The 24,851-nt window shown below is 38.8% G+C and overlaps 1 protein-coding gene across 7 annotated transcripts in view; it reads right to left on the reverse strand.

The window, feature by feature from the left end:
- MRPL48 (mitochondrial ribosomal protein L48) overlaps positions 1–24,851 on the reverse strand; it is a 100,482-nt gene that overhangs the window by 28,173 nt on the left and 47,458 nt on the right. For 4 of the 7 annotated variants that reach the window (XM_049098898.1, XM_049098897.1, XM_025459053.3 and 1 more), the window contains 4 exons: positions 24,244–24,296; positions 20,785–20,822; positions 10,958–10,999; positions 876–964 (listed from right to left, as the gene is read on the reverse strand). In XM_049098898.1, the coding sequence (XP_048954855.1) occupies positions 876–964; positions 10,958–10,999; positions 20,785–20,822; positions 24,244–24,296 (222 nt within the window). The remainder of the gene's footprint in view (positions 1–875; positions 965–10,957; positions 11,000–20,784; positions 20,823–24,243; positions 24,297–24,851) is intronic. The other 3 variants (XM_049098901.1, XM_049098899.1, XM_025459058.3) reach the window with 1 other exon arrangement.

The raw sequence follows: 24,851 nt of genomic DNA on the forward strand, positions 1-24,851 counted from the left end.
TTAGTTGGGCTATTTCCCACTGGGAGACTGCCTAATACAAGTGGCAATGGTCCTCTCATGAAATTCCTTGCTAGAAGGAGGATGCTCAGGAAAACATGGCAAGTTTAATGGCTTCTGAGGCCCAAATATAGTGTACTGGACCTCTGCTAAGGAGAGAAAGGGGCAACAGGAAAAGTTCATGGTTATGTGGGAGCATTACAACAAGCCAAAGAACCAAGAGGGATGTTGAAGTCTCCCTAAAAAGAAGAGCAAAATCCTTCTTAACTACTATTTACAGGAAGTGAGAGAATCATGACTCAAAACCAGACTTTCTGATTTTCAGGCCGGTGTTGGGTCCACCTCACCACAAAATCCTCTGCACATGCACAGAAATCTCACTACCACAGAAGCAATCCTGTAGCTATGGGAATCCTAAGAAATGGGCTAAATAATCTTATAATGCTTAGAACTAATTCCCAATTATCTGTGACAATGGATCCAAGGAACATAAATATCTTTTAAATCTGCAAATACTGTAAATCTATTTGGCTGAAAATACTAATCCGCCACTACTTGCCACAAACCATCAATTCAGCTTAAGTGAATGTATCATTTATTCTGGGGTCCATACTGAAATAAATACTAAGAAGATTTTTTTTTTAAGTACCACAAATAATAAAACCAAATCATTTGCTTTTCACTAAGTGTAGGGACAAGATTGAGAGCTGGCAGAAACAGCTCACTGTGGATAATATCCAAACTAAATAACTGGAGAGGACTAAAAGGTGTCCCCCCACCCTTCTACCTTCAATATTATCCACCCTATACATATGTGATCTTTAGTCTGTGCAAAAGCCACACACTATCCTCTTCTAAAGGACCCCTACTCTCTTTACCTCCTGTGCTTTAACTAGGTGCTTGTATCTTCCAATGCCATGGGTAGGCTTTGACTTGTAGTGCCGACTGGTATTCAGCAGAATGCCACCTAAAAAACAGAAAATAAGACAAACCTGTTTCAAAGCTCCTTCAGGGCAGACAGATCACACGTGAGGAGACCAATTCTCTACCACAAGACTGGGAATATCTGGGGATAGCAGGTCTCTTGCTGGCTTAAAGAACCAGAGCTATTTCTTGATATTGAGCTGACCCTTATTTACCCCCTTTATCTCTCCCTTTGGTACCTCAATCATACCCACTCCCCGCTACCTATCTTTCTTTGAGAAATTCTCTCCTGCTACGGCCACTGGTGATCGGAGAAAATACATTCTCACAGTGTTCCTGTTTTCTCTTGCTCCTCAACAGGCAATAATCCTTTTGAAGTTTTCTAATGTGGATCATACAGAGAAAGAAATAGGTGGCAAATACAAGCAGGTAAGAGGACAATCACAGATTTCCACAAAGTTTTACATACCATCTATTAGATTTATTTGTGCTAATATGGAACATCTCCAATACACATTGCTAAGTAAATAACAATGAAAACAAAAGCCTAAGGTACAGAACGGTGTGTGTGTATACTACTATCAAGTATAAACTAGGCTCTCCATTCACATATTTATTGTGGTAGGTCTGGTGATGCACCACTTGGGTCCACCTTCGAGGAAGACTTGAGTCTTCATTATTTTTATCCTTGTTTAAAAATAAAGAAACTGTAGCTCAACACATGAGAAGATGCTCAATATCACTCATCATCAGGGAACTAAATGCAAATAAAAACTACAAGGAGATATCACCTCATTCCTGTCAGAATGGCTAAAAATCAAAAACAAAAGAAACAACAAATATTGGCAGGGATGTGGAGAAAAAGGAACCCTCGTGCATTGTTGATGGGAATGCAAACTAGTGCAGCCACTGTGGAAAACAATATGGAGGTTTCTCAAAAAGTGGTATTATCCAGTAATCACACTGCTGGGTATGTACCCAAAAAAACATAAAAACACTAATTCAAAGAGATATATGCACCTCTATGTTTATAGCAGCATTATTTACAATAGCCAAATTATGGAAACAGCCCAAGTGTCTACCAAATGATGAATGGATAAAGGATATGTGGTATATATACATATACAACAGGATATTACTCAGCCATAAAAAAAGAATGAAATTTTGCCATTTGCAACAACATGGATAGACCTAGAGAGTATAAGATTAAGTGAAATAAGTCAGTCAAAAAAAAAAAAAAAAGAAATAAGTCAGACAAAAACAAATACCATATGATTTCACTGATATGGGGAATTTAAGAAACAAAACAAATGAACAAAGATAAAAAAGAGAGAGAGACAAGCCAAGAAACAGACTCTTAACTCTACAGAACAAACTGATGGTTACCAGAGGGGAGATTGGTTGGGGAGAGAGTCAAACAGGTAATGGGGACTATAAAGCATACTTACCTGATGATCATCACCCAGGGGTGATGCATGAAATTGTTAAATCACAATATTGTACACCTGAAACTAGTATAACACTGTACATTAGCTATACTGGAATTAAAATTTAAAACAATTTAAAAAAAGAGATACTGTAGTTCAGAAAATATGGTGAAATGGCCAAGGACATCCAGCAAGTAAAAGGCAGAACTGCAATTTAAACCCAGGTCTAGGGATACCTGGGTGGCTCAGCAGTTTAGCGCCTGCTGTCGGCCCAGGTAGTGATCCTGGAGTCCCAGGATCGAGTCCCACGTTGAGCTCCCTGCATGGAGCCTCCTTCTCCCTCTACCTATGTCTCTGCCTCTCTCTCTCTCTCTCTCTCTCTCTGTGTCTCTCATGAATAAATAAATAAAATCTTTAAAAAATAAATAAATAATAAAAATAAAAAAATAAACCCAGTTCTATCTGGATGAAAGGCCTTTGCCCAGGTGGGTTCTTATGACGTCTGAATTTCTGGAATATAAAATCTAGCTAGATATGATTTTTCCTAGCTCAGATGTCAGTTCCTTATCTCTACCCTTTCACTGAAACCAGTACTACATGGCTCTTCTATGTCTGTCTCTCTTGCTCACTCTCTACCTCCTGGATTAGTGTTAGTCTTAGGTCCCGCTCCCTTTCCTCTCAGTTCCTATGGTCCTATCCTCATCTCTATGGGGAGGTAAAACAGAAAAGATGTGAAGAAGTGAAATGTTTCTTGGGCTTCTCTTTTCTAAAATGGGCTTCCGGGATCCCTGGGTGGCGCAGTGGTTTAGCACTTGCCTTTGGCCCAGGGCGCGATCCTGGAGACCCGGGATCGAATCCCACGTCGGGCTCCCGGTACATGGAGCCTGCTTCTCCCTCTGCCTGTGTCTCTGCCTCTCTCTCTCTCTCTCTCTCTCTCTCTCTCTCTCTCTCTGTGTGTGTGTGTGACTATCATAAATAAATAAAAATTAAAAAAATAAAAATAAAAAAATAGAATAAAATGGGCTTCCAAGCAGGTCTGCTCTTTGCCAGGCCAATCCTGCCTTTATAATCCACATTGTTTCATCAAGACAAACCTTGGATATCATGAGTCCCTTTTATGATATGTGTTAGTCCACACATACTGCTACATGCCAACAACTGTATACACATTGGGACAAAGATGACTAGAATATGCCACTTTACCTGGAGATGCTCAGTGTGTACTAGGGAAGGATGATAGGAAAGCAGATAATTACCTTACAGTACACAAATTACTTTAATAGATGAGAGCAAGGCACTATGTGCCTAGAGGAAGGAACAATGAATCGGCCTCGGTAACAGATGCATTCTTGAAAGAGGGGTAAGGAAAAGGAAAAGAAAGGCTGTCAGTGTGAGAAGGGCACAGAGTATACCAGAGCCTAGAGCAGTGAGTGGGAACATACCACACTAGGCTTTGTGAAGAGTTTGGATTTCAAGCTGAACAGGGAAAAGTATATGCCTGATATGTTTTTAAAAGATCACTTTGGTTGGTACATGGAAAAAGGGAGAGAGAGCATGGATGGGTTAAGAGATTCAAGTGGCAGCCTTGGCTAAATTGTTGTTGGTGATCTCACTGTATCCACATCCCCTCTCTATTCCATCCTCTCAAGCTGACAAACTAATCCTTCTTTTTTTTAAAGATTTTATTTACTCATGAGAGACAGAGAGAGAGAGAGAGGCAGAGACACAGGCAGAGGGAAAAGCAGGATCCATGCAGGGAGCCTGATGTGGGACTCGATCCCGGGACCCCAGGATCACGAAGGCAGGCGCTAAACCACTGAGCCACCCAGGAATCCCCCAAACTAATCCTTCTAAAACACAAACCTAATGACATTCTTCTCTTTCATTAATTCAACCACTTATTCATCATAAGCACATAATTTTTAAAAAATACTTACTATGTGCCAGGCATTGTACCAGGCACTACAGAAACACCAATGAATGAGGCAGAGAAGGTCTTTGCTATATTTCAAAATGTTCACACTCCTTAGGTAAGTATTTAAGAAACTTGATTTTATAATATAGTTCCAATGACTTCATCTCCTCATTCTCCTACTCCTCCAGGCCTTTAAAACTTTGTTCCTCAACCACAGAGCTACACTTGCCATTCTGTATAAATCATGCAATTGTCATGGTTCTGTGCCATACTGAAGGGCAGTACCTCCTGCTCAGACTACACTTCTCTGACTGGTGAAATCCTAGCCAGCCTCCAGGGTCAGCTCAAATATCACCATCTCCATGAAACTCTTCTGCTACCCTGAACATTCAAAGATCATCAAGTTTACTTCATGATTATAGCTCTTCCATGCCTCCGCCATATAGTAAAACATTTTTTTAAATTTATTTTTTATTGGTGTTCAATTTACTAACATACAGAATAACCCCCAGTGCCCGTCACCCATTCACTCCCACCCCCCGCCCTCCTCCCCTTCCACCACCCCTAGTTCGTTTCCCAGAGTTAGCAGTCTTTACGTTCTGTCTCCCTTTCTGATATTTCCCACACATTTCTTCCCCCTTCCCTTATATTCCCTTTCACTATTATTTATATTCCCCAAATGAATGAGAACATATAATGTTTGTCCTTCTCCGACTGGCTTACTTCACTCAGCATAATACCCTCCAGTTCCATCCACGTTGAAGCAAATGGTGGGTATTTGTCATTTCTAATAGCTGAGTAATATTCCATTGTATACATAAACCACATCTTCTTTATCCATTCATCTTTCGTTGGACACCGAGTAAAACATTTTGTATAAAGAATGAAAATTGGGCGCCTGGGTGGCTCATTTGGTTAAGTGTCTGCTTTTGGTTTAGGTCATGATCCTGGGGTCTTGGGATCCAGCCCCCATTGGGGCTCTCTGCTCAATGGGAAGTCTGCTTCTCCCTCTCCCTCTGCCCCTACCCTCTGATCATGCTCTCGTTCACTCTCTGTCTCTCTCAAATGAATAAATTTTTAAAAATATTTAAAATAAAATAAAAATAAAAACAAAAATATTTAAAGAAAACTCAGATGCCAACCATCGTTTTTAAGTACACAGAAACTCAATCACCCCCCTCAGTGGTTTCAAACAGCAGAACCAAAAGGTGATCTTTGGGGATAACACATCTTAGGTGAAAGCACCACATTCCTGCCTCAGCCTCTCATCTGCCAGAATTCCTTGGCAAGGAAGCATTTTCAAATTCAGCTTAGGGCAATTCCTATAATTAGAGCAGCTGGTTAATTAAGAAGTTGGTTCAAACTACTGTTAAATTAACCATTTTCCCCCTTAAATGAAAGGTTTTGGTCAAACTACCAGCGTTTAAACTGCTTAATTAGCCATTTGTTTATGTTATAAAATGTACCAGTTTGAAAGCCTCCAATTTCTAATAAGTTCAACTGAATTCTTCCCTTGCTCCTTGTCATCCAACTGGGTCTCCTGCTGTTGCATTAACATTGCAGCCTCCTAAGAGGAAAGACAATTCTTTTCACTGAAGATACAGAACCCCAGGGTTTCAACAGGAGGCTCTGAAGATCTTTCAATAAGCACAATTATAGGATGTAATCACATATTGACTTTTCCCGCATCACATCCGTTTACTTTATATATGCCAAAGCCAACTGTCCTTCAGTGTGTCTGTTTACTAAACTGGGAATGAAATCCATCAGTCCAGGATAGGGGTAAACATCATCATTTTAATTATTTCTCCTTCGATATTAGAACAGCATTTTTATAGCAGGGTTATGCTGGAGAGAAAGAGGAAAACACTGGGGTAGCCCCAGTCAAGATTAATTACAGGATATTCTCTCCATTCAATAGACGGGACGTCCCTTACACACCACAAGGGCAGGTATACACCCACACCTGGCAAATAGCATACACTCAGAAAATTGCCTTTATGGGGCACCTAGGTGGCTCAGTCAGTTGGGCATCTGACTCTTGATCTTCACTTGGGTCTTGATCTCCAAGTTGTCAGTTTTAGGTAACACACTGGGCTCCACACTGAAAGGTTCTTAAGATATTTTACCAAGATAAGCTGCAATGATTTGGCCTTGGCAGCTACCCACTTTTTTCAAAATCTCTTTTCAAAATTTTTCCAGTTTTTCTAATTATAGTACACTGAACTACTTGGCTTTGAATGTGCCATGTTCCTGATTCCACCTTTTTGCTCATGCTGTAATGAGACAACTCTGTGTTCTCTTCATTTAACCTCTTCAGACCTCTTCATATGTATATCTTTTACTTCTCTCTATATGTTTAAAAACAATAAGAAAAAGGCAGTCACTACAATCATGCCCACCTTTTAAAGAGAGTAGCTGGGATGGTACCCAGGCCCACAGAGAGTATGGTGGGTAAAGGTAGGCACCGCTCCCCACTCTTTTCTGAAAACCAATGTAATTCAATATTGGAATTTCTGACTTTATGGATATCTCAAAGAATCCATGAAAAATGCTAACAAAACTATGTGCTTTCAAGTAGAATTATCCTGGCATGCCAAGTTTGGTGAATTACCTTGGGCCTTCTAGGCACTGAGATTCCCTGACAACAAATGAAAAATGAGCAAAGGGCAGCCCCGGTGGCACAGCGGTTTAGCACTGCCTGCAGCCCGGGGTGTGATCTTGGAGACGTGGGATGGAGTCCCATGTTGGGCTCCCTGAATGGAGCCTGCTCCTCCCTCTGTCTGTGTCTCTGCCTCTCTCTCTCTCTGTGTCTCTATGAATAAATAAATAAATAAATAAATAAATAAATAAATAAACAAACAAACAAACAAACAAACAAACAAATAATTTTTTTAAAAAAGAAAAATGAGCAAAGAATAAGATAAATGGCCAGTACATATATGAAAATATGGTCAACCATGATGCCTGGGTGGTTCAGCGGTTGGGCTGATCCCACGGGTCCCGGGATCAAGTCCCACATCAGGCTCCTTGCATGGGGCCTGCTTCTCCCTCTGCCTATGTCTCTGCCTCTCTCTCTCTCTCTATGTCTCTCATGAATAAATAAATAAAATATTTTAAAAAAGAAAATATGGTCAATCAACTAGTAATCAAAGACATACAAATTACAAATACAAGGGATGACATGTTTAAACTTATATTACCAAATATTAAAAAAATAACACTTAATATTGATGACTATATAAAAAGGGATTCTCAAATACCAAAGAAGAATAAAATAGCACAATCTTTCTGGAGACGAATTTGGTAATACATATTCAATAGCTTTAAAAACGTCCATTTCTTTTAACCCAAGATTTTGACTGTTAGAAATGAATCCTAAGTAAATAATCAGACAAAGATATATAAGGATACGTATCATAGTGTTGTTTACATTGCAAAGTCGTGAAGACAGCTTAAATTTCTCTAAATAGAAAATTGTTTAAGGGTCATCTGGGTGGCCCAACTCTTGGTTTCAGCTGGCGTCATGATCTCAGGGTATGGGGATAGAGCCCTCTGTTGGGCTCCACACTCAGCATGAAGCCTGCTTGAGATTCTTTCCCCCTTCCCCTCCTTACCCCACTCACTCTCAAAAATCTTAATAAAAGAAAACTATTTGAGCAAATTATATTATCCCCCACCTCTCTCTTCAGAAGGATCCCTGCTGGATTTCCTTCAATAGGTCTTACCAGGCCTTTTTGATTCCAGCTTTAAAAACAAAATAAAACCAAAAAATCCTCAGATTTAAGTACCTCTCAAATACTAAAATATACTACAAAACTATATAACCAATATTTTAAAAGGATAGTAATGGCATCAAATATACAGACAAATCAATGGAACAAAACAAAGTTAAAATAATCTCAGATTTTTATGGAAACTTAGTATATGATAAAGATAATCTTGTCAAACCTCTGAGGAGAAGATGGATGTTTCAATAAGTTTGAAACAGTTAACTACACATTTTGGGGAAAACCTGCATCCCTACTCACTTCTCATTCCAGATACATCTCATATATGAAGGGAAAAAAATACCAGAAGATAATATGAAGGATTTTTAAAACTAATCTTGGAATAGAGATCTTTTTAAGCAAGAAACAAAAACCTAGATAGAAATCAAAGTTTAATAAACTTAGCTATATAAAAACATAAAACTTCTTTTCAACAAAAACACAAAAAGTCAAAAGACAGATAACTAGAAGCAATGCAAAGCAGAGATGAAAAATACTAATTTTCTTAATATATAAAAACTACAGGGGCACCTGGGTGGCTCAGTTGTTGAGTGGTTGCCTTTAGCTCAGGTCGTGACCCCGGGGTCCTGGGATGGAGTCTGACATCATGCTCCCTACAGGGAGCCTGCTTCTCCCTCTGCCAATGTCTCTGCCTCTCTCTTTGTGTCTCTCATGAATAAACAAATAAATTTAAAAAAGAACTATATAAAAAAAATTCTTGTAAATTAAAAATAAAAAAGCCAGAAACTCAATAGAAAAATGGGCAAAAAGTATAGACAGTTCACAAGGAAAGAAATAAAAATTGCCAATAAAAATGCAGAAAGACGATAAACTCTCTTAAGAAATGCAAATTATGAGACATAATTTTTTTACTACCAAAAATATAAGATATTTTATAAAACCCAGTTTTGACCAGGAAATAGAAATGTAAATTAATGCAACTTCTCTAAAGGGCAATCAGGTGATACTTACCAAAATATTTAATCATAATCATTTGACTCAGCAATTTCAATTCCAGGAATTTAGCTTATAAATGTTTGGGAACAAGTTCACAAAGATGTATTAAGATGGTTGTTGCAGCATTTTTTGAAACAGCAAAAACTCTGAACAACCTAAATGTCCAGCATTAAGATATAGTGATACACACACAGAATATATATGTCCACATATGCATAAAACTTCTTGAGAAATATAAAAGAAACTGCTTTAAGTGGCTATCACTGGGGAGTAAGACTGGGAAATAGAAAATTTGACTTTTTATCATATACCTTTTTGTACAGTTTATATTTATTCTTATCCTATGCACCTATGTAAATGTATTTACAATTCTTACAATTGATAATTTAATAGTAATTTAAAAAAAAATAACTTTCCTCAGAATATATACCAGTTCAAAATAAACTTTGCCTCTAGTTGAGGGTAAGGGATAAGACCAAACTTAGGGAATAAGAGCACTTGAACATCATCTCTTTTTAAAACAAAACAAAACAAAAAATAAAATCTAGCAAAATGTTAGTAATTGTTAACTCTGGGGTTATTTGACTTATTATCTTTTTATACTCTTCCGTATTTTTTTATCTTTCGAAATAAAAAATGTCATTGAGAGGGGAAAAAAAAAAAACATAAAATAAAACCTTTCCTGGACCCCACAGTCCTCTCCACTTCCTGTCAATTCTCTCCCCTCCCACTCAAACTTCATAAAAACATTGTGAACAGCTTTCTCTAGCTCCCCAACTCCCATTCACCTGTCAAGGCAAGCTGACTTCCACAACTGGCTTCACCCCACCTGCACAAGAAACTCCTTTCATAAAGTCACCAGTGACTTCCATGTTGCTAAAGCCAAAGAATGTTAAGTTCTTATCTTTTGGGATCTCTCAGCAGCACACAGTTGTAACACCAACATGGTTAACCACTCTTTCCTTCTTAAAACACTCTCCTTTTGACTGACATCAAATTGTACTATGCTGGCTTTTTCCTACCATTTTGGCCTCCTTTTTTTCAACCTCATTAGACATCTCTTTTACCCTCTACTCACCTTTTTTTTTTTAAAGATTTATTTATTTATTTAAGAGAGAGCAAGAGAGAATGCGAGCACATGTACTCTAGCGGGGGGAAGAGCAAAGGGAAAGGGAGAAAGAGAATTTAAGCAGACTCCCCACTGAGCATAGAGCCCCACTTGGGGCTTAATCCCAGGACCCTGATATCATGACCTGAAACAAAATCAAGAGTCAGGCACTCAACCTACTGAGCCACCAAGGCACCCCACTCTCTACCTCGCTTTTATTTTTTTTTATTTTTGATTTGATTTGATTTGATTTGATTTATTCATGAGAGATGCAGAGAGAGAGAGGCAGAGACACAGGAAGAGGGAGAAGCAGGCTCCATGCAGGGAGCCTGACATGGGACTTGATCCCGGGTCTCCAGGATCAGGCCCTGGGCTGAAGGTGGAGCTAAACCCCTGAGCCACCTGGGCTGCTCTCTACCTCATTTTTAAATGTCAGAGTTCTTAAGGGCCTGATCCTTGGGCCTCTTCTCTACTTGTTCTCACATGACGTTTCATTGCCATCACTGCAATTAAAATAGACAATATGATGGCTTCCAAATTTATAGTTTCACCTCAGACTTATATTTTAAATTCAAGATCAATGCATACAATTGTATACAATGGGCTACTTAATATATCCTTCCCACAGGCACTCCAATTAAACATGTTCAAAGCCAGACTCAATATCTTCTCCTTCAAACTGTTACATTTAAGGCAGTACATTCAAAATAATTATACAGATATCTCTCTATTATAGTAGAAATGTATTGACCATGGATCAAGTAAGAAGAAAAAAGATTATAAAATATTATATATCAGACAGAGGGGCAAGATGGTGGAAGAGTAGGGGTCTTCAACTCACCTGACCCCACAAACTTACCTAGATAACTTTCAAAACATCCTAGACACCTATGAATTCGACCTGAGATTTAAAGAGAGAACAGCTGGAATGCTATGGAGAGAAAAGTTTTTGTTTCTAACAAGGTAGGAAGATGAAAAAATAAAATAAAAAAGAATAAAGTTGGGGACAGGAACCACGACTAAGCAGGGCTAAAGCAGAGTGGCAAAAGCCTCCAGGGCAGGAAAGTCCACGTCTAGAGAAGCAGGAACTTTAAAAATCCACACTGGAGTTTTCCCTGATGGAAAAATGCTTAGCAGGGAAATCGGGCAGAATAGCAAGAGGGGCAGGGAAGCCTCAAGATTCCTGGAGTCACTATAAGAGGAGGGCCACCCGCAAACTGTGGTTGGGTATTGGTAAAGGGCTGGAGCACCGCAGCCCCATGGGGCATTTAGGAGAAGCCTGTGGGTTAGGGGAGCTGGCTCCAGAGCTGCCTTTACCCTAGAGGCTGGCAACAGCAGGGTGGCTGTACCCCATTCTCTTCAGGAAAGGCAGCCCCCAGGGGCATGGGTCCAGCGGCACAGGGCCCCGGATCCCCGACCCAAGCAGACAAAGTTGGTGATCCTTCGTTCCCCTTGGGACAGGTGGAAGCATGGAGGGCACAGGAAAGTGAGAACTCTCCTGCCGCTGGGCGCCCAGCAAGCTGTGCAGATCAATGCACCTGCACCTGTCCCCAGGACCATCTAGGCCAGTGCAGACTGGGAGACTGCAGTTAGTTACTCACAGGGAGTGTGACTCCAAGAGCTGGAAATCTGGCCACAGCCATTTTTGCTTTTCCTCTTTGTTTTTTGTTTTGTTTTTTGTTTTTTTGTTTTTTTTAAGATTTTATTTATTCATGAGAAACACAGGCAGAAGGGAGAGACACAGGCAGAGGGAGAAGCAGGCTCCCCGCAGGGAGCCCGATGTGCTTTTCCTCTTTGTTTCACATTGTGCCCGGGAGAGGCAGGGCCTCTAGGGAACAAAGGCCTCACAGGATAAACAGCTCATACTGAGCCCAGCACCTGGCAAGCAGCGGGGCATCTCTGCCCAGGCACAGATGCCTGAGAATCAGCACACCAGACCCTCCCCCAGAACTGCTGGAAGTACAAGGGAAAAGAAAGTTTACTGAACAAGCAGCACTGGGAAGGTCCAGGACTGAGAGAAAATAGTATATAGAACTAGAGGGTCCTTTTTTTTCCTTTTTCCATTACGATGCATTTTTATATCAGACTAAAAATTTCCAATATTTTTTCTCTTTTCCCACATTAACTACAATATTTTACCAGCTCTTCATTTTTAAGTTTTTTCCTTTTTGACCTTCATATTTCTACAATTACATGTCTTAGATATATTTTTCACTTATGGATTCCCTTCAACGTATTCAATTTAATTTTGGTAGATAGACAAGATATGGGTATTTGTTTTTTGTTTTTTTCTGCCTTGTTTTACAATGGTGGAAGTTAGTACCTTCTAACTTCCAACTTCTAACTTCTAACTCCTAACTCTTAACGACCAACATACACCCAGAACCAAGTAGAAAACTGTGTTGGTTCATTCTGTGAGATTTTATTCTCTCTTTCTTCCCATTCTGCCCCTCTCTTTTATCTTGTTTACATTTTGGTGGTCCATATTGGGGCTTTCTATAAGTATTTCTGCTTTATACAAATTTGGGATTGAGCATCTACCAACATACAGAACAAAATACACTCAGAACCAATAGTATCACACTCTAGGACCCCTCAGGTAAACTAAATTCTCTCTCCACTACCACTTCTTCACCACCACCATCCCCCAGCACCCCCTTTTTTTCTTTTTCCTCGTTTCTTTACTTTTTTTTTTTACTTTTTTTTTCTTCTTCTTTGTTTTTGGTTTTTGGCTTTTTATTTTTACTACTTTCTTTTAAAATTTGTTTTTTACTTCAGTATCCTTTTGTTCTGTTGTTCTTTTTCTTTTATTTTCTGGTCTCTGACCTCTTCAGAATCTAGGATGTATTTTACTTAGGTCATGGTTGATATTTTTGACTCAGCCCACTCATTCAGCCACTCTACACTGGACAAAATAACTAGAAAGAAGAATTCACCACAAAAGAAAGAATCAGAAACAATACTTTCTGCAACAGAGTTACAGAATTTGGATTTAAATACGATGTCAGAAAGTCAATTCAGAAGTACAATTATAAAGCTACTGGTGGCTCTGGAAAAAAACTCAAAGGACTCTAGAGACTTTGTTACCACAGAATTAAGATCTAATCAGGCCAAAATTAAAAACAGATTAAACGACATACAATCCAAACTGAATGTTCTAACTGCTAGGGTTAATGAGATGGAAGAGAGAGTGAGTGACATAGAAGACAAGTTGATGGTAAGGAAGGAAGCTGAGGAAAAAAGAGAAAAACAAGAGCCCATGAGGAAAGGCTTAGGGAAATAAATGATAGCTGGAGAAGGAAGAATATACATCTAGTAAGTTTTCCAGAAGAGGCTGAGAGACAGGGAGGACCACAAAGTATATTTGAACAAATCATAGCTGAGAACTTCTCAAATTTGGGGAAGGAAACAGGAATTCAGATCCAAGAGATAAAGAGGACCCCCCCAAAATCAATAAAAACCATTCAATACCTCAACATTTAATAGTGAAACTTGCAAATTTCAAAGATAAAGAGAAAATTCTTAAAGCGGTTTGAGACAAGAGATTCTTGACTTATATGGAGAGAAATATCAGATTAACAGCAGACCTCTCCACAGAGACCTGGCAGGCCAGAAAGGGCTGGCATTATATTTATAGGGTACTAAATGAGAAGAACATGCAGCCAGGAATATTTTATCCAGAAAGGCTAATTCAGAATAGAAGGAGAGATAAAGAGCTTCCAGGACAGGCAGAAACTGAAAGAATATGTGACCACCAAACTGGCTCTGCAGGAAATATTAAGGAGGGCCCTGTAAAAGAAAGAAGGAGCCCAAAGAAACAATCCACAAAAACAGGGACTGAATAGAATAGGTAATACAATGACACTAAATTCATATCTTTCAGTAGTTACTCTGAAGGTGAATGGGCTAAATGATCCCATCAAAAGATGCAGGTATTGGATTGGATAAAAAAGCAAGATCCATCTATACGCTGTCTACAAGAGACTCATTTTAGACCTAAGGACACCTCCAGCCTGAAAATGAAGGGCTAGAGAACCATTTACCATTCAAATGGTCCTCAAAAGAAAGCTGAGGTAGCAATCCTCATATCAGATAAATTAAAGTTTACACCAAAGACTGCAGTAAGAGATGAAGAGGGACACTATATCATACTTAAAGGGTCTATCCAGCAAGAAGACCTAACAATCATGAATATTTATGCCCCTAATGTGGGAGCTTCCAAGTATATCAATCAATTAATAACAAAAGTAAAGAGATACTTAGGTAATAATACACTAATAGTAGGAAACTTCAACACGGCGCTTTCAACAAATGACAGATCCTCTAAGCAGAACATTACCAAAAAAACAAGGGCCTTAAATGATACACTGGACCAAACAGATTTCACAGAACTTTACATCCAAATGCAACTAAATACACATTCTTCTCAAGTGCACATGGAACTTTCTCCAGAATAGACCACATACTGGGTCACAAGTCAGGTCTCAACCAATAACAAAAGACTGGGATTGTCCCCTGCATATTTTCAGACCACAATGCTTTGAAACTAGAACTCAATCACAAAAAGAAATCTGGAAGACACTCAAACACATGGAGGTTAAAGAGCAACCTATTAAAAGATGAATGGGTCAACCAGGAAATTAGAGAAGAATTAAAAAGATTCATGGAAACTAATGGAAATGAAGATACAACCATTCAAAATCTTTGGGATACAGCAAACGTGGTCCTAAGAGGGAAATACATTGCAATACAAGCCTCCCTCAAAACAATTGGAAAAAGCTCAAATACACAAGCTAACCTCACACCTAAAGGAATTGGTGAAAGAACAGCAAGTAAAACCTACACCAAGCAGAAGAAGAGAGATAATAAAGATTCGAGCAGAACTCAATGAAATAGAGACCAGAATAACTATAGAACAGATCAACAAAATCAGGAGTTGGTTATTTGAAAGAATTAATGAGATAGATAAACCCCTAGCCAGCCTTATTAAAAAGAAAAAAAAAAAAACTCAAATTGATAAAATCACGAATGAAAGAGATCACAACCAATACCAAGGAAATACAAACGATTTTAAAAACATATTATAAGCAGCTATATGCCAACAAATTAGGCAATCTAGAAGAAATGGATGCATTTCTGGAAAACCACAAATACCAAAACTGGAACAGGAAGAAATAGAAAACCTGAACAGGCCAATAACCAGCAAGGAAATTGAAACAGTCATCAAAAACCTCCCAAGACACAAAAGTCAGGGCCAGATGGCTTCCCAGGGGAATTTTATCAAATGTTTAAAGAAGAAATAATACCTATTCTACTAAAGCTGTTTTGAAAGATAGAAAAGAAGGCAATACTTCCAAATACATTTTATGAGGCCAGCACAACCTTGATTCCAAAACTAGACAAAGACCTCACCAAGATACTAGCCAATAGGATCCAACTGTGCATTAAGAGGATTATTCACCATGACCAAGTGGGATTTGTTCCCGGGATGCAAGGCTGGTTCAACACTCATAAAGCAATCAATGTGATAGATCACATCAACAAGAGAAAAAACAAGAACCATATGATCCTCTCAATAGATGCAGAGAAAGCATTTGACAAAATACAGCATCCATTCCTGACTAAAACTCTTCAAAGTGTAGGGATAGAGGGAATTTTCCTCAATATCTTAAAAGCTGTTTATGAAAAGCCCAAAGCGAATATCATTCTCAATGGGGAAAAACTGAGAACCTTTCCTCTAAGATCCGGAACACAACAGGAATGTCCACTCTCTCCACTGTTATTCAATATAGTACTAGAAGTCCTAGCCTCAGCAATCAAATAACAAAAAGATATAAAAGGCATTCAAATTGGCAAAGAAGGGACACATGGGTGGCTCAGGGGTTGAGCATCTGCCTTTGGCTCAGGGAATGATCCTGGGATCCACAATCGATTCCTACATCAGGCTCTCTGCAGGGATCCTGCTTCTCCCGCTACCTGTGTCTCTGCCTCTCTCTCTCTCTCTCTCTCTCTCTCTGTGTGTGTGTGTGTGTGTCTCTCATGAATAAATAAGTAAATCTTAAAAAAAAAACTGGCAAAGAAGTCAAACTCTCCCTCTTCGTAGATGACGTGATACTGTATATAGAAAACCCAAAAGACTCCACCCCAAGATTGCTAGAACTCATACAGCAATTCAGCAATGTGGCAGGATACAAAATCAATGCACAGAAATCAGTGGAATTTCTATACACTAACAATGAAACTGAAGAAAGAGAAATTAAGGAATCAATCCCATTTACAATTGCACTCAAAAGCATAAGATACCTAGGAATAAACCTAACCAAAGAGGTAAAGGATCTATATCTTAAAAACTACAGAACACTTCTGAAAGAAATTGAGGGAGACACAAAGAGATGGTTTGTCTACACCGTCCTTAATGAACCAACCATAGATTACGGCTTTCAGAGGTTGCAGAAAGTGATCCCAAGACATCTGGGTGATCCCGAAAGGTTACCCAAGAAGCCATCTCTGATTTTCAAGGCAGAGTTGAAAACACAAAATGAAAAATGAAGTCATAACATTACGACTATTTTACATTCCATCCCTGTGTGCACCCAAGTCTTGACCACCTCTGAGTTTTATTAACACAATAAAACCTTTTAGACATTTAAAAAAAAAACATTCCATGCTCATAGATTGGAAGAATAAATATTGTGAAAATGTCTATGCTACCCAGGGCAATTTACACATTCAATGCAATCCCTATCAAAATACCATGGACTTTCCCAAAGAGTTGGAACAAATAAGATTTGTATGGAATCAGAAAAGACCCTGAATAGCCAGAGGAATATTGAAAAAGAAAACCAATGCCAGATTTCAAGCTGTATTACCAAGCTGTGATCATCAAGACAGGAGGGTACTGGCACAAAAACCGACACACGGATCAATAGAACAAAATAGAGAACCCAGAAATGGGCACTCAACTCTATGGTCAACTAATATTTGACAAAGCAGGAAAGACTATCCACTGGAAAAAGGACAGTCTCTTCAATAAATGGTGCTGGGAAAATTGGAACAACCACATGCAGAAGAATGAAACTAGACCATTCTCTTACACAAAGATAAACGCAAAATGGTTGAAAGGTCTAAACGTGAGACAGGAATCCATCAAAATCCTAGAGGAGAACACAGGCAACACCCTTTTTGAACTTGGCCACAGTAACTTTTTGCAAGATGCATCTATGAAGGCATGGGAAACAAAAGCAAAAATGAACTATTGGGAATTTATCAGGATAAAAAGCTTCTGTACAGCAAAAGAAACAATCAAACAATCAAACAAACTAAAAGAAACAATCAAACAGACTAAAAGACAACCTACAGAATGGGAGAAGATATTTGCAAACGACATATCAGATAAAGGGCTAGTATCTAAGATCTATAAAGAACTTACTAAAATCAACACCCAAGAAATAAACAATCCAATCATGAAATGGGCAGAAGACATGAACAGAAATTTCACCAAAGAAGACATAGACATGGCCAACAAGCACATAAGAAAATACTGCGCATCACTTGCCATCAGGGAAATACAAATCAAAACCACAATGAAATACCACCTCACACCAGTGAGAATGGTGAAAATTAACAAGACAGGAACAACAAATGTTGGAGAGGATGTGGAGAAGGGGGAACCCTCTTGCATTGTTGATGGGAATGCAAACTGGTATAGCCCCTCTGGAAAATAGTGTGGAGGTTCCTCAAAAAGTTAAAAATACAGCTACCCTACAATCCAGCAATTACACTACTGGGTATTTACCTCAAAGATACAGATGTAGTGAAATGCCGAGAGACCTGCACCCCAATGTTCATAGCAGCAATATCCACAATAGCCAAACTGTGGAAAGAGCCATGATGTCCTTTGACAGATGAATGGATAAAGAAGATGTGGTCTATATACACAATGGAATATTACTCAGCCATCAGAAAGGACGAATACCCACCATTTGCTTCGACCTGAATGGAACTGGAGGGTATTATGCTGAGTAAAATAAGTCAATCAGAGAAGAATAATCATCATATGATTTCACTCATATGGGGAATATAAGAAATAGTTATAGGGATTATAAAGGAAAGGAGGGGAACTGAGTGGGAAAAATTAAAGGAGATAAACCATGAGAAACTCCTAAGTCTGGGAAACCAACAAAGGGTTGCAGAAGGGGAGGTAGGCGGAGGGGGGGGTGGTTGTGGTAACTCGGTGATAGGCACTGAGGAGGGCACTTGATGGGATGAGCACTGGGTGTTATACTATATGTTGGCAAATCGAACTTAAATAAAAACAAATGAAAAAAAAAACATTACATATCAGGGTGCCTGGGGGGGGTCGTCAGTTAAGCATCTGACTCTTGCTTTCGGCTCAGGTCCTGATCTCAGGGTCATGGGATCAAGCCCCACATTTGGCTCTAAGCTCAGTGTGAAGTCTGCTTGAGGTCTCTCCTTCTCCCTCTCCTGCTGCCTCTTCTGCTTGAGCTTGCTCCCTCTCTAAAGTAAATAGAGCTTTAAAAAAATTATGTATAATTTGTTTCCATTACTGCAAAACAAAGCAAAAAATCCATCTACCTACCTACTTATCTATCTATCTATGAAGAGAAAAATAGAAAAAGACCTGTTAGGATACACAACAAAATATTAAACAATAATCTCTAGATGATACAATTACAGGTGATTTTTTTATTATCTGTGTTCTTCAGCTTCTTCTTGTATATAAGTGTTTCTTTTCTTTTCTTTTTTTTAAATATTTTATTTATTTATTCATGAGAGACACAGAGAGAGAGAGAGGCAGAGACACAGGCAGAGGGAGAAGCAGGCTCCATGCAGGGAGCCCGACGTGGGACTTGATCCCGGGTCTCCAGGATCACACCCTGGGCTGCAGGCAGCGCTAAACCGCTGCGCCACTGGGGCTGCTCTAAGTGTTTATTTTCCATATTCTTTTTTTTTTTTTAATATTTTTAAAATGTATTTATTCATGAGAGAGGCAGAGACATAGACAAAGGGAGAAGCAGGAGCCTGAGCTCTCTATGGGGAACCTGATGCAAGACTCAATCCCAGGACCCTGGGATCATGCCCTGAACCAAAGGCAGATGCTCAACCACTGAGCCACCCAGGCGTCCCTATTTCCCATTTTCTTTAAAACGAATGTTTTTCACTTTGATAATAAGATATTCAGTTATTTGTTTTAATCTCCTGATAGGATGCCATATGAAGTTCAGGCCATCAGTTACAAAATTTTCTTGCGTAAATAGTTTAACTTAAGTGTACTCAAGCTTTTCGGTTTAACTTCTCAATTGTAGGAAAGAAAAAGACCATGTTCTACAACACCACTAGGAAATCATCAGACGAATCAACAAGGGAGGACATTCTATAAGATAAATGATCTGACATAATCAAAAAGTCACTGTTATAGGAAAAAACAAGTGGTAGAAATGATTAGATTATCTAGATCAAAGGTGACACAACAGTGAAATACAAAATGTGGAAGAAACTTCATTGGCCTCTGCTTATAAACAACACCCACAAAAGACATTTTTGGGGAAAAAGACATTTTGGGGATAATTATGGAAACGGGTAGAATATTGGATCATATGGGAGCTTTACTATTAATTTTCATGAATGAGATAATGGTGTTCTGGTTCTTTAACAGAATGTATAGAAAGTCCTTATTTCTAGAAATGCATGCTGAGGTTTTTAAATGTGAGATATCATGATGCCCGATAGAGAAAGCGAAATGTCAACAGTTCAATCTAAATGGTGAGTGTTCACTGCAGTATTCTTGGGGAAAAAATTATTTTAAGACTATTAAGCTTCCAAATGGCAAGGACTGTATCCTCTCAATTCTGTATACCCAGCACCTAAAACACATCGTGGTACAATAAATGTCTGTTGAGAAAATGAATAAATTAAAAGAAGCCCATATTTTGAGATGCTGGGCTTTAGGGCTGGTAGAAATGGTGATGCTCTACAAGTTGCTGCCATCTGCTGAAAAAATTAACAGATATAAAATCTTCTGTATTGCCTGGCATATATCAGGTACTCAGTAAATGTTAGTTCCCTTATTTTTTCCCATTCCTTTTCCCCTGATACTCTTTATAGACAAATGACAGATGTCATTAAAATCAAACAACTATTTGGAAATTTATCACATAATAGACAAACCAGAAAGGACAACTAATGGGGTTGAAACAGACTGAATTCATTGAGTTAATCAGAATGAATGGACATTCTTTTTGGACAAAATACTATATGAAAAGCCCTTGCCTAGACTATGACGGACATGAAAGAGAGGTCTGAAATAGTAGCAATCATAACTATAATAACTAACTTTATATATTTTACCTCACTGAATCTTTAAATTCACTGTAGGTTTTACTATAATTGTCCTCATTGTTTTAAGTGAGGAAAGCAAGGCATGGAGAAGTAGCCAAAGGTCACAGTGTAAGTATGTGGTAGAGCTGGGATCCAAACATACTAAAGAGCTCTTGCTCTTAACCACCACTTTCTATTCTTGCCCTTGTCCTATTCCATGTGAAGGGTGGAATGTACTTCTAGCCACTCTTCTCAAAGATATGTTAGGAATCTTTCTAGACAAAATTATTATAGAGTGTTACAGGGTCACTTAAAGCAAGCAGACTAGATAAGGAAGTAACCACATACCTGCAGAACAGATGGGATTTTCTCCTGAAGTCCTGAGCCTAAAAAGAGGGAAAGAGTATGTTGAATAAAATTAGATACCCACATTTAATCTACACAGTAACCAAAACTTGTATGCTTTTCATCAAGGATAAGTCAATGCTAGATATTTCCTTATTCCTTCCTTCCCTTCTTTCCATAAACATCATTAAGTACCTATTATGTGCCAAACATCGTGAAGATGCAAAAATAAGTAAAATGCTCTATATACGGCCTAGCTGGGAGAGAGGTATGTAAACAAATGTGATCCACAATTTCATGCTGATCCAGAACAAACACTTGTTCAAGATTTGATGGAACACCAAGTAAAGTGTGGTCATTCCAACTAGGGGGGTAAAACCATGTGACCTGTGTTTTAAAAATGAAGAACTGTTCTTGATTACTTAGCCTTAAGGAAAAGCATTCTAGGGAAAGGCGTGAAAGTGGTATGCTCTGGGAAGAACAAACAGCTGGGTGTGAGTGGAACTTAAGCAACAGGGAAAAGGCAGATTGGTGAAAGAGATGAATCAAAGGCCACGTTGTGAAGAATCTCACGCTCTCTGCTAAGGAGTTTGATGTTTACTATATATAGGCAGTGGGAAGCTCCTAACAGAGTTTAAGTACAGGGCCACTATGATCAAGTTTTAGAAAGTTAACCCTGGGGTCCCTGGGTGACTCAGCCAGTGAAGCGTCTGCCTTTAGCTCAGGTCATGATCTCCAGGTCCTGGGATCAAGTCCCCTGTCAGGCTCCCCACTTGGCGGGTAGTCTGCTTCTCCCTCTCCCTCTCTCTCCAGCTTGTATTCTCTCTCTTTTTCAAATAAATAAATAAACTCAGAAAAAGAGAAGAAGAAGAAGAAGAAGAAGAAGAAGAAGAAGAAGAAGAAGAAGAAGAAGAGAAAAGAAAGAAAGAAAAGAAAAGAAAGAAAAGAAAGAAAAGAAAAGAAAAGAGAAAAGAAAAGAAGAAAAGAAAAGAAAAGAAAAGAAAAGAAAAGAAAAGAAAAGAAAAGAAAAGAAAAGAAAAGAAAAATTAACCCTGGCAGCGGGCGAGCGATGAATGGGATGAGGTGAGACTGAGGCAAGAGAACCAGTAAAGTGGTCCTTGCAGTAGCCCTGCAAAGAGGACAGAAAGGAAGGAACAGCAATGAGAACAATGAGAGCCAGACTGAATACAGAAGTTAAAGAATATGGAAGAGAATCATACAGCTCTGTTTGGCTCACCAGGTTATCAGATATTTTATTTGAACTCAGCATCCCGCAAAGTTTCAAAACTAAATTGTAGTACAAGTTGGAAACAAGCAGATCTGTGATTAAATGTTGACTGTACCGTTTCCAAACTGTGACCTTCCATATGATCTTTCATATCTCTGTAACTCAGTTATCTCATCTCTTTAAAATGCAGATAATAATAGTATAATCTCATGGGACTGAAAATCTATCTTAAACTCTCTGAGCCAGTTTCCTTTTTTGTAAAATGACAAAATCTATATTTGTCCTGTAATGTTTTTGTAAAAATTAGAGAGAATGTGTAAAATAGTTCTATAGTAAGCATGGTGCTATAGTAGTACTTACTGAATAGTCATCTGATTAATGATGGGAAAATAGATTAAGATGGAAAAGAAATCATAGGAGAGAGGTTTCAATAAATGTAAAGGATTAAAGAAATCATGCAGGCTCATAAGTGCCATGCGATCCAGGGAGATATATAATTCATTGTTTTATATCATATGGCTGCCACACGTAAGACACTCAGTGAATATCTGCTGAATAGAGAAATAAATTACCAAATACCATTCATTACCACCTAGAGAGAAACAGTAGGGGGTAGCAAACTGTATATGCAAGGCAGTGGAAAAAAAAACTTGGGTTTGAATCCTAACTCCAACTCATATTAGCTATGTCATCTTAGAGCAATTAATTTACCTCTCTGGACCTCAGTTATTTATGTATAAAATTAAGATAATAAGACCCATTTCACCAGGTCACTATGAGGATCTATTCATTCATTAAACAAATACTTATTAAATGCCTAATATGTGCCAGACACCATTCTAGGCTCTAAGGATACAGCAGTAAACTAGACTAACAAAATCCTTAGGTACATAATGCTTGTATTCAAGGGGGTGGGTGGGGAAGACAATTTAAGTAACCATACATATACCTATATATAAAATGTGTCAGGTGGTGATACCTGCAATGAAGAAAAATAAAGCAAGGTAAGGAAATAATAAAGACTGATGGAGGGAGAGGACACTATTTTACATAGGGTAGTCAGGGAAGACCTCTCTAATGAGATGATATTTGGGCACAAACCTGAATGAAGTGAGGGGATCAAGCCATATGGATATCTTTCTTTAGAAAAAATTTTAATGGGCAGCCCAGGGGGCTCAGTGGTTTAGCGCCACCTTCAGCCCAGGGCCTGATCCTGGGGATCCAGGATCAAGTCCCATGTGGGGCTCCCTGCGTGGAGCCTGCTTCTCCCTCTGCCTGTCTCTGCCTCTCTCTGTGTGTCTCTCATGAATAAATAAATAAAATCTGAAAGAAAAAAAAGAAAAAAAGAAAGAAAGAAAGAAAGAAAGAAAGAAAGAAAGAAAGAAAGAAAGAAAAGAAAAGAAAGAAAGTTTAAGATTTATTTATTTATTTTAGAGAGAGTTCATGTGTGTGCAAGCACATAGGGGCAGGAGCAGAGGGAGAGGCACAGGCTCCGCGTTGAGCGTGGAACCCTGAGCATGTAACCAATGTGGGTGGGGCTCGATCACACGACCCTGAGACCATGACCTGAGCCACAATCAAGAGTCTGACGTTCAACCAAGTACCCAGGCACCCCTAAATTTTTTTAAGTAGGGTCCACCCCCAATGTGGGCCTTGAACTCCCTGCTTAGCAGGGAATCTGCTTCTCCCTTTCCCTCTGCCCCTCCTCTGCTCCTGCTCTCTCTCTCTCACTCTCTCAAATGAATAAATAAAATCATTTTTAAACATTTTAAAAAATAAAAAGAATCATTTTGATTTTATTGTGAAGGATAAAAGGGAAAAGCAAAAGCAAGGGCCTAAGTTAAGAGGCAGGAGGATGGTAGTAAAGAAGATTAGAAGGAGCTGGTCTCTAGTAGTTTAGCAAAACAGAAAGCATGAGACCTGAAACTGGAGGTGACAAATGATTTTACTCTGTCTATATTTCAAAAGTAGAGCTGAGAGGATTGTTAAAGAATTGGATGTAAAGTGAGAGAAATAACAGTGTCAAGGATGACTCCACAGACTTTGGCCTGGGCAACTAGATGAATGGAGTCATCATTTCCTGAGAATGGGGAAAAAGCAAAATGGCAGGGGAGTTAATACCCGAGATGCTCAGTAGACATTTAAGTGGAGATGATGAAAGAAAAATGATGGATGAAATACCCAGCAGAATGCAAATATTAACTATATTTAACCATTGTTATTAATATCCTTACCTTAAGAGAAAAAAGGCTTGCTTAAAAATGGTATCGGTCCTCAGACACAGCATCTATGGCAAAATAGTCATGTTAGAACAATCTTAATTATTCATAGCCTTCCAAGCACCTCTTCAGAAAGAGGCTAGAAACCCAAAGTAAACAATGCAAAAAGGGCCCCCAAATGCTCTTGTCTAGCAAAGAAGCTGTCCTTCAGTGAATCCTGAACATGAAGACAAATCAAGGTCTTCCACATTCTTATTCTACCCACTACAGAAAATGCTAAAAAAAACAGAAGTCCCCCATCCATGCTGCCTTTTTTTTCCCCTTTATTTTCCCTTTCTAATTTGATCTATTTTTTTTTCTTATATCAATCAACAGTTATGCATCTGCCAAGCACAGGCACTGTGGCAAAGGACTTAAACCATTCCCTAATTCTCAAAAGACTGCAAGACAATTTCACAGATGAGACTACTGAGGCTCACAGAGTTTATATTCCAAGAAATTATGGCTAATAAGTGTCTAAGAGGACTGTTTTACTCCACAAAAAAGTGTGCCTCTGTTACAGCACACTGTCTTAGTAATGATAATGACATCAATATCAACAAAACAATAATAATGAGAGGAGG

The sequence above is a fragment of the Canis lupus genome, chromosome 21, assembly GCF_003254725.2.
Source record: "Canis lupus dingo isolate Sandy chromosome 21, ASM325472v2, whole genome shotgun sequence".
Classification (NCBI taxonomy): domain Eukaryota; kingdom Metazoa; phylum Chordata; class Mammalia; order Carnivora; family Canidae; genus Canis; species Canis lupus.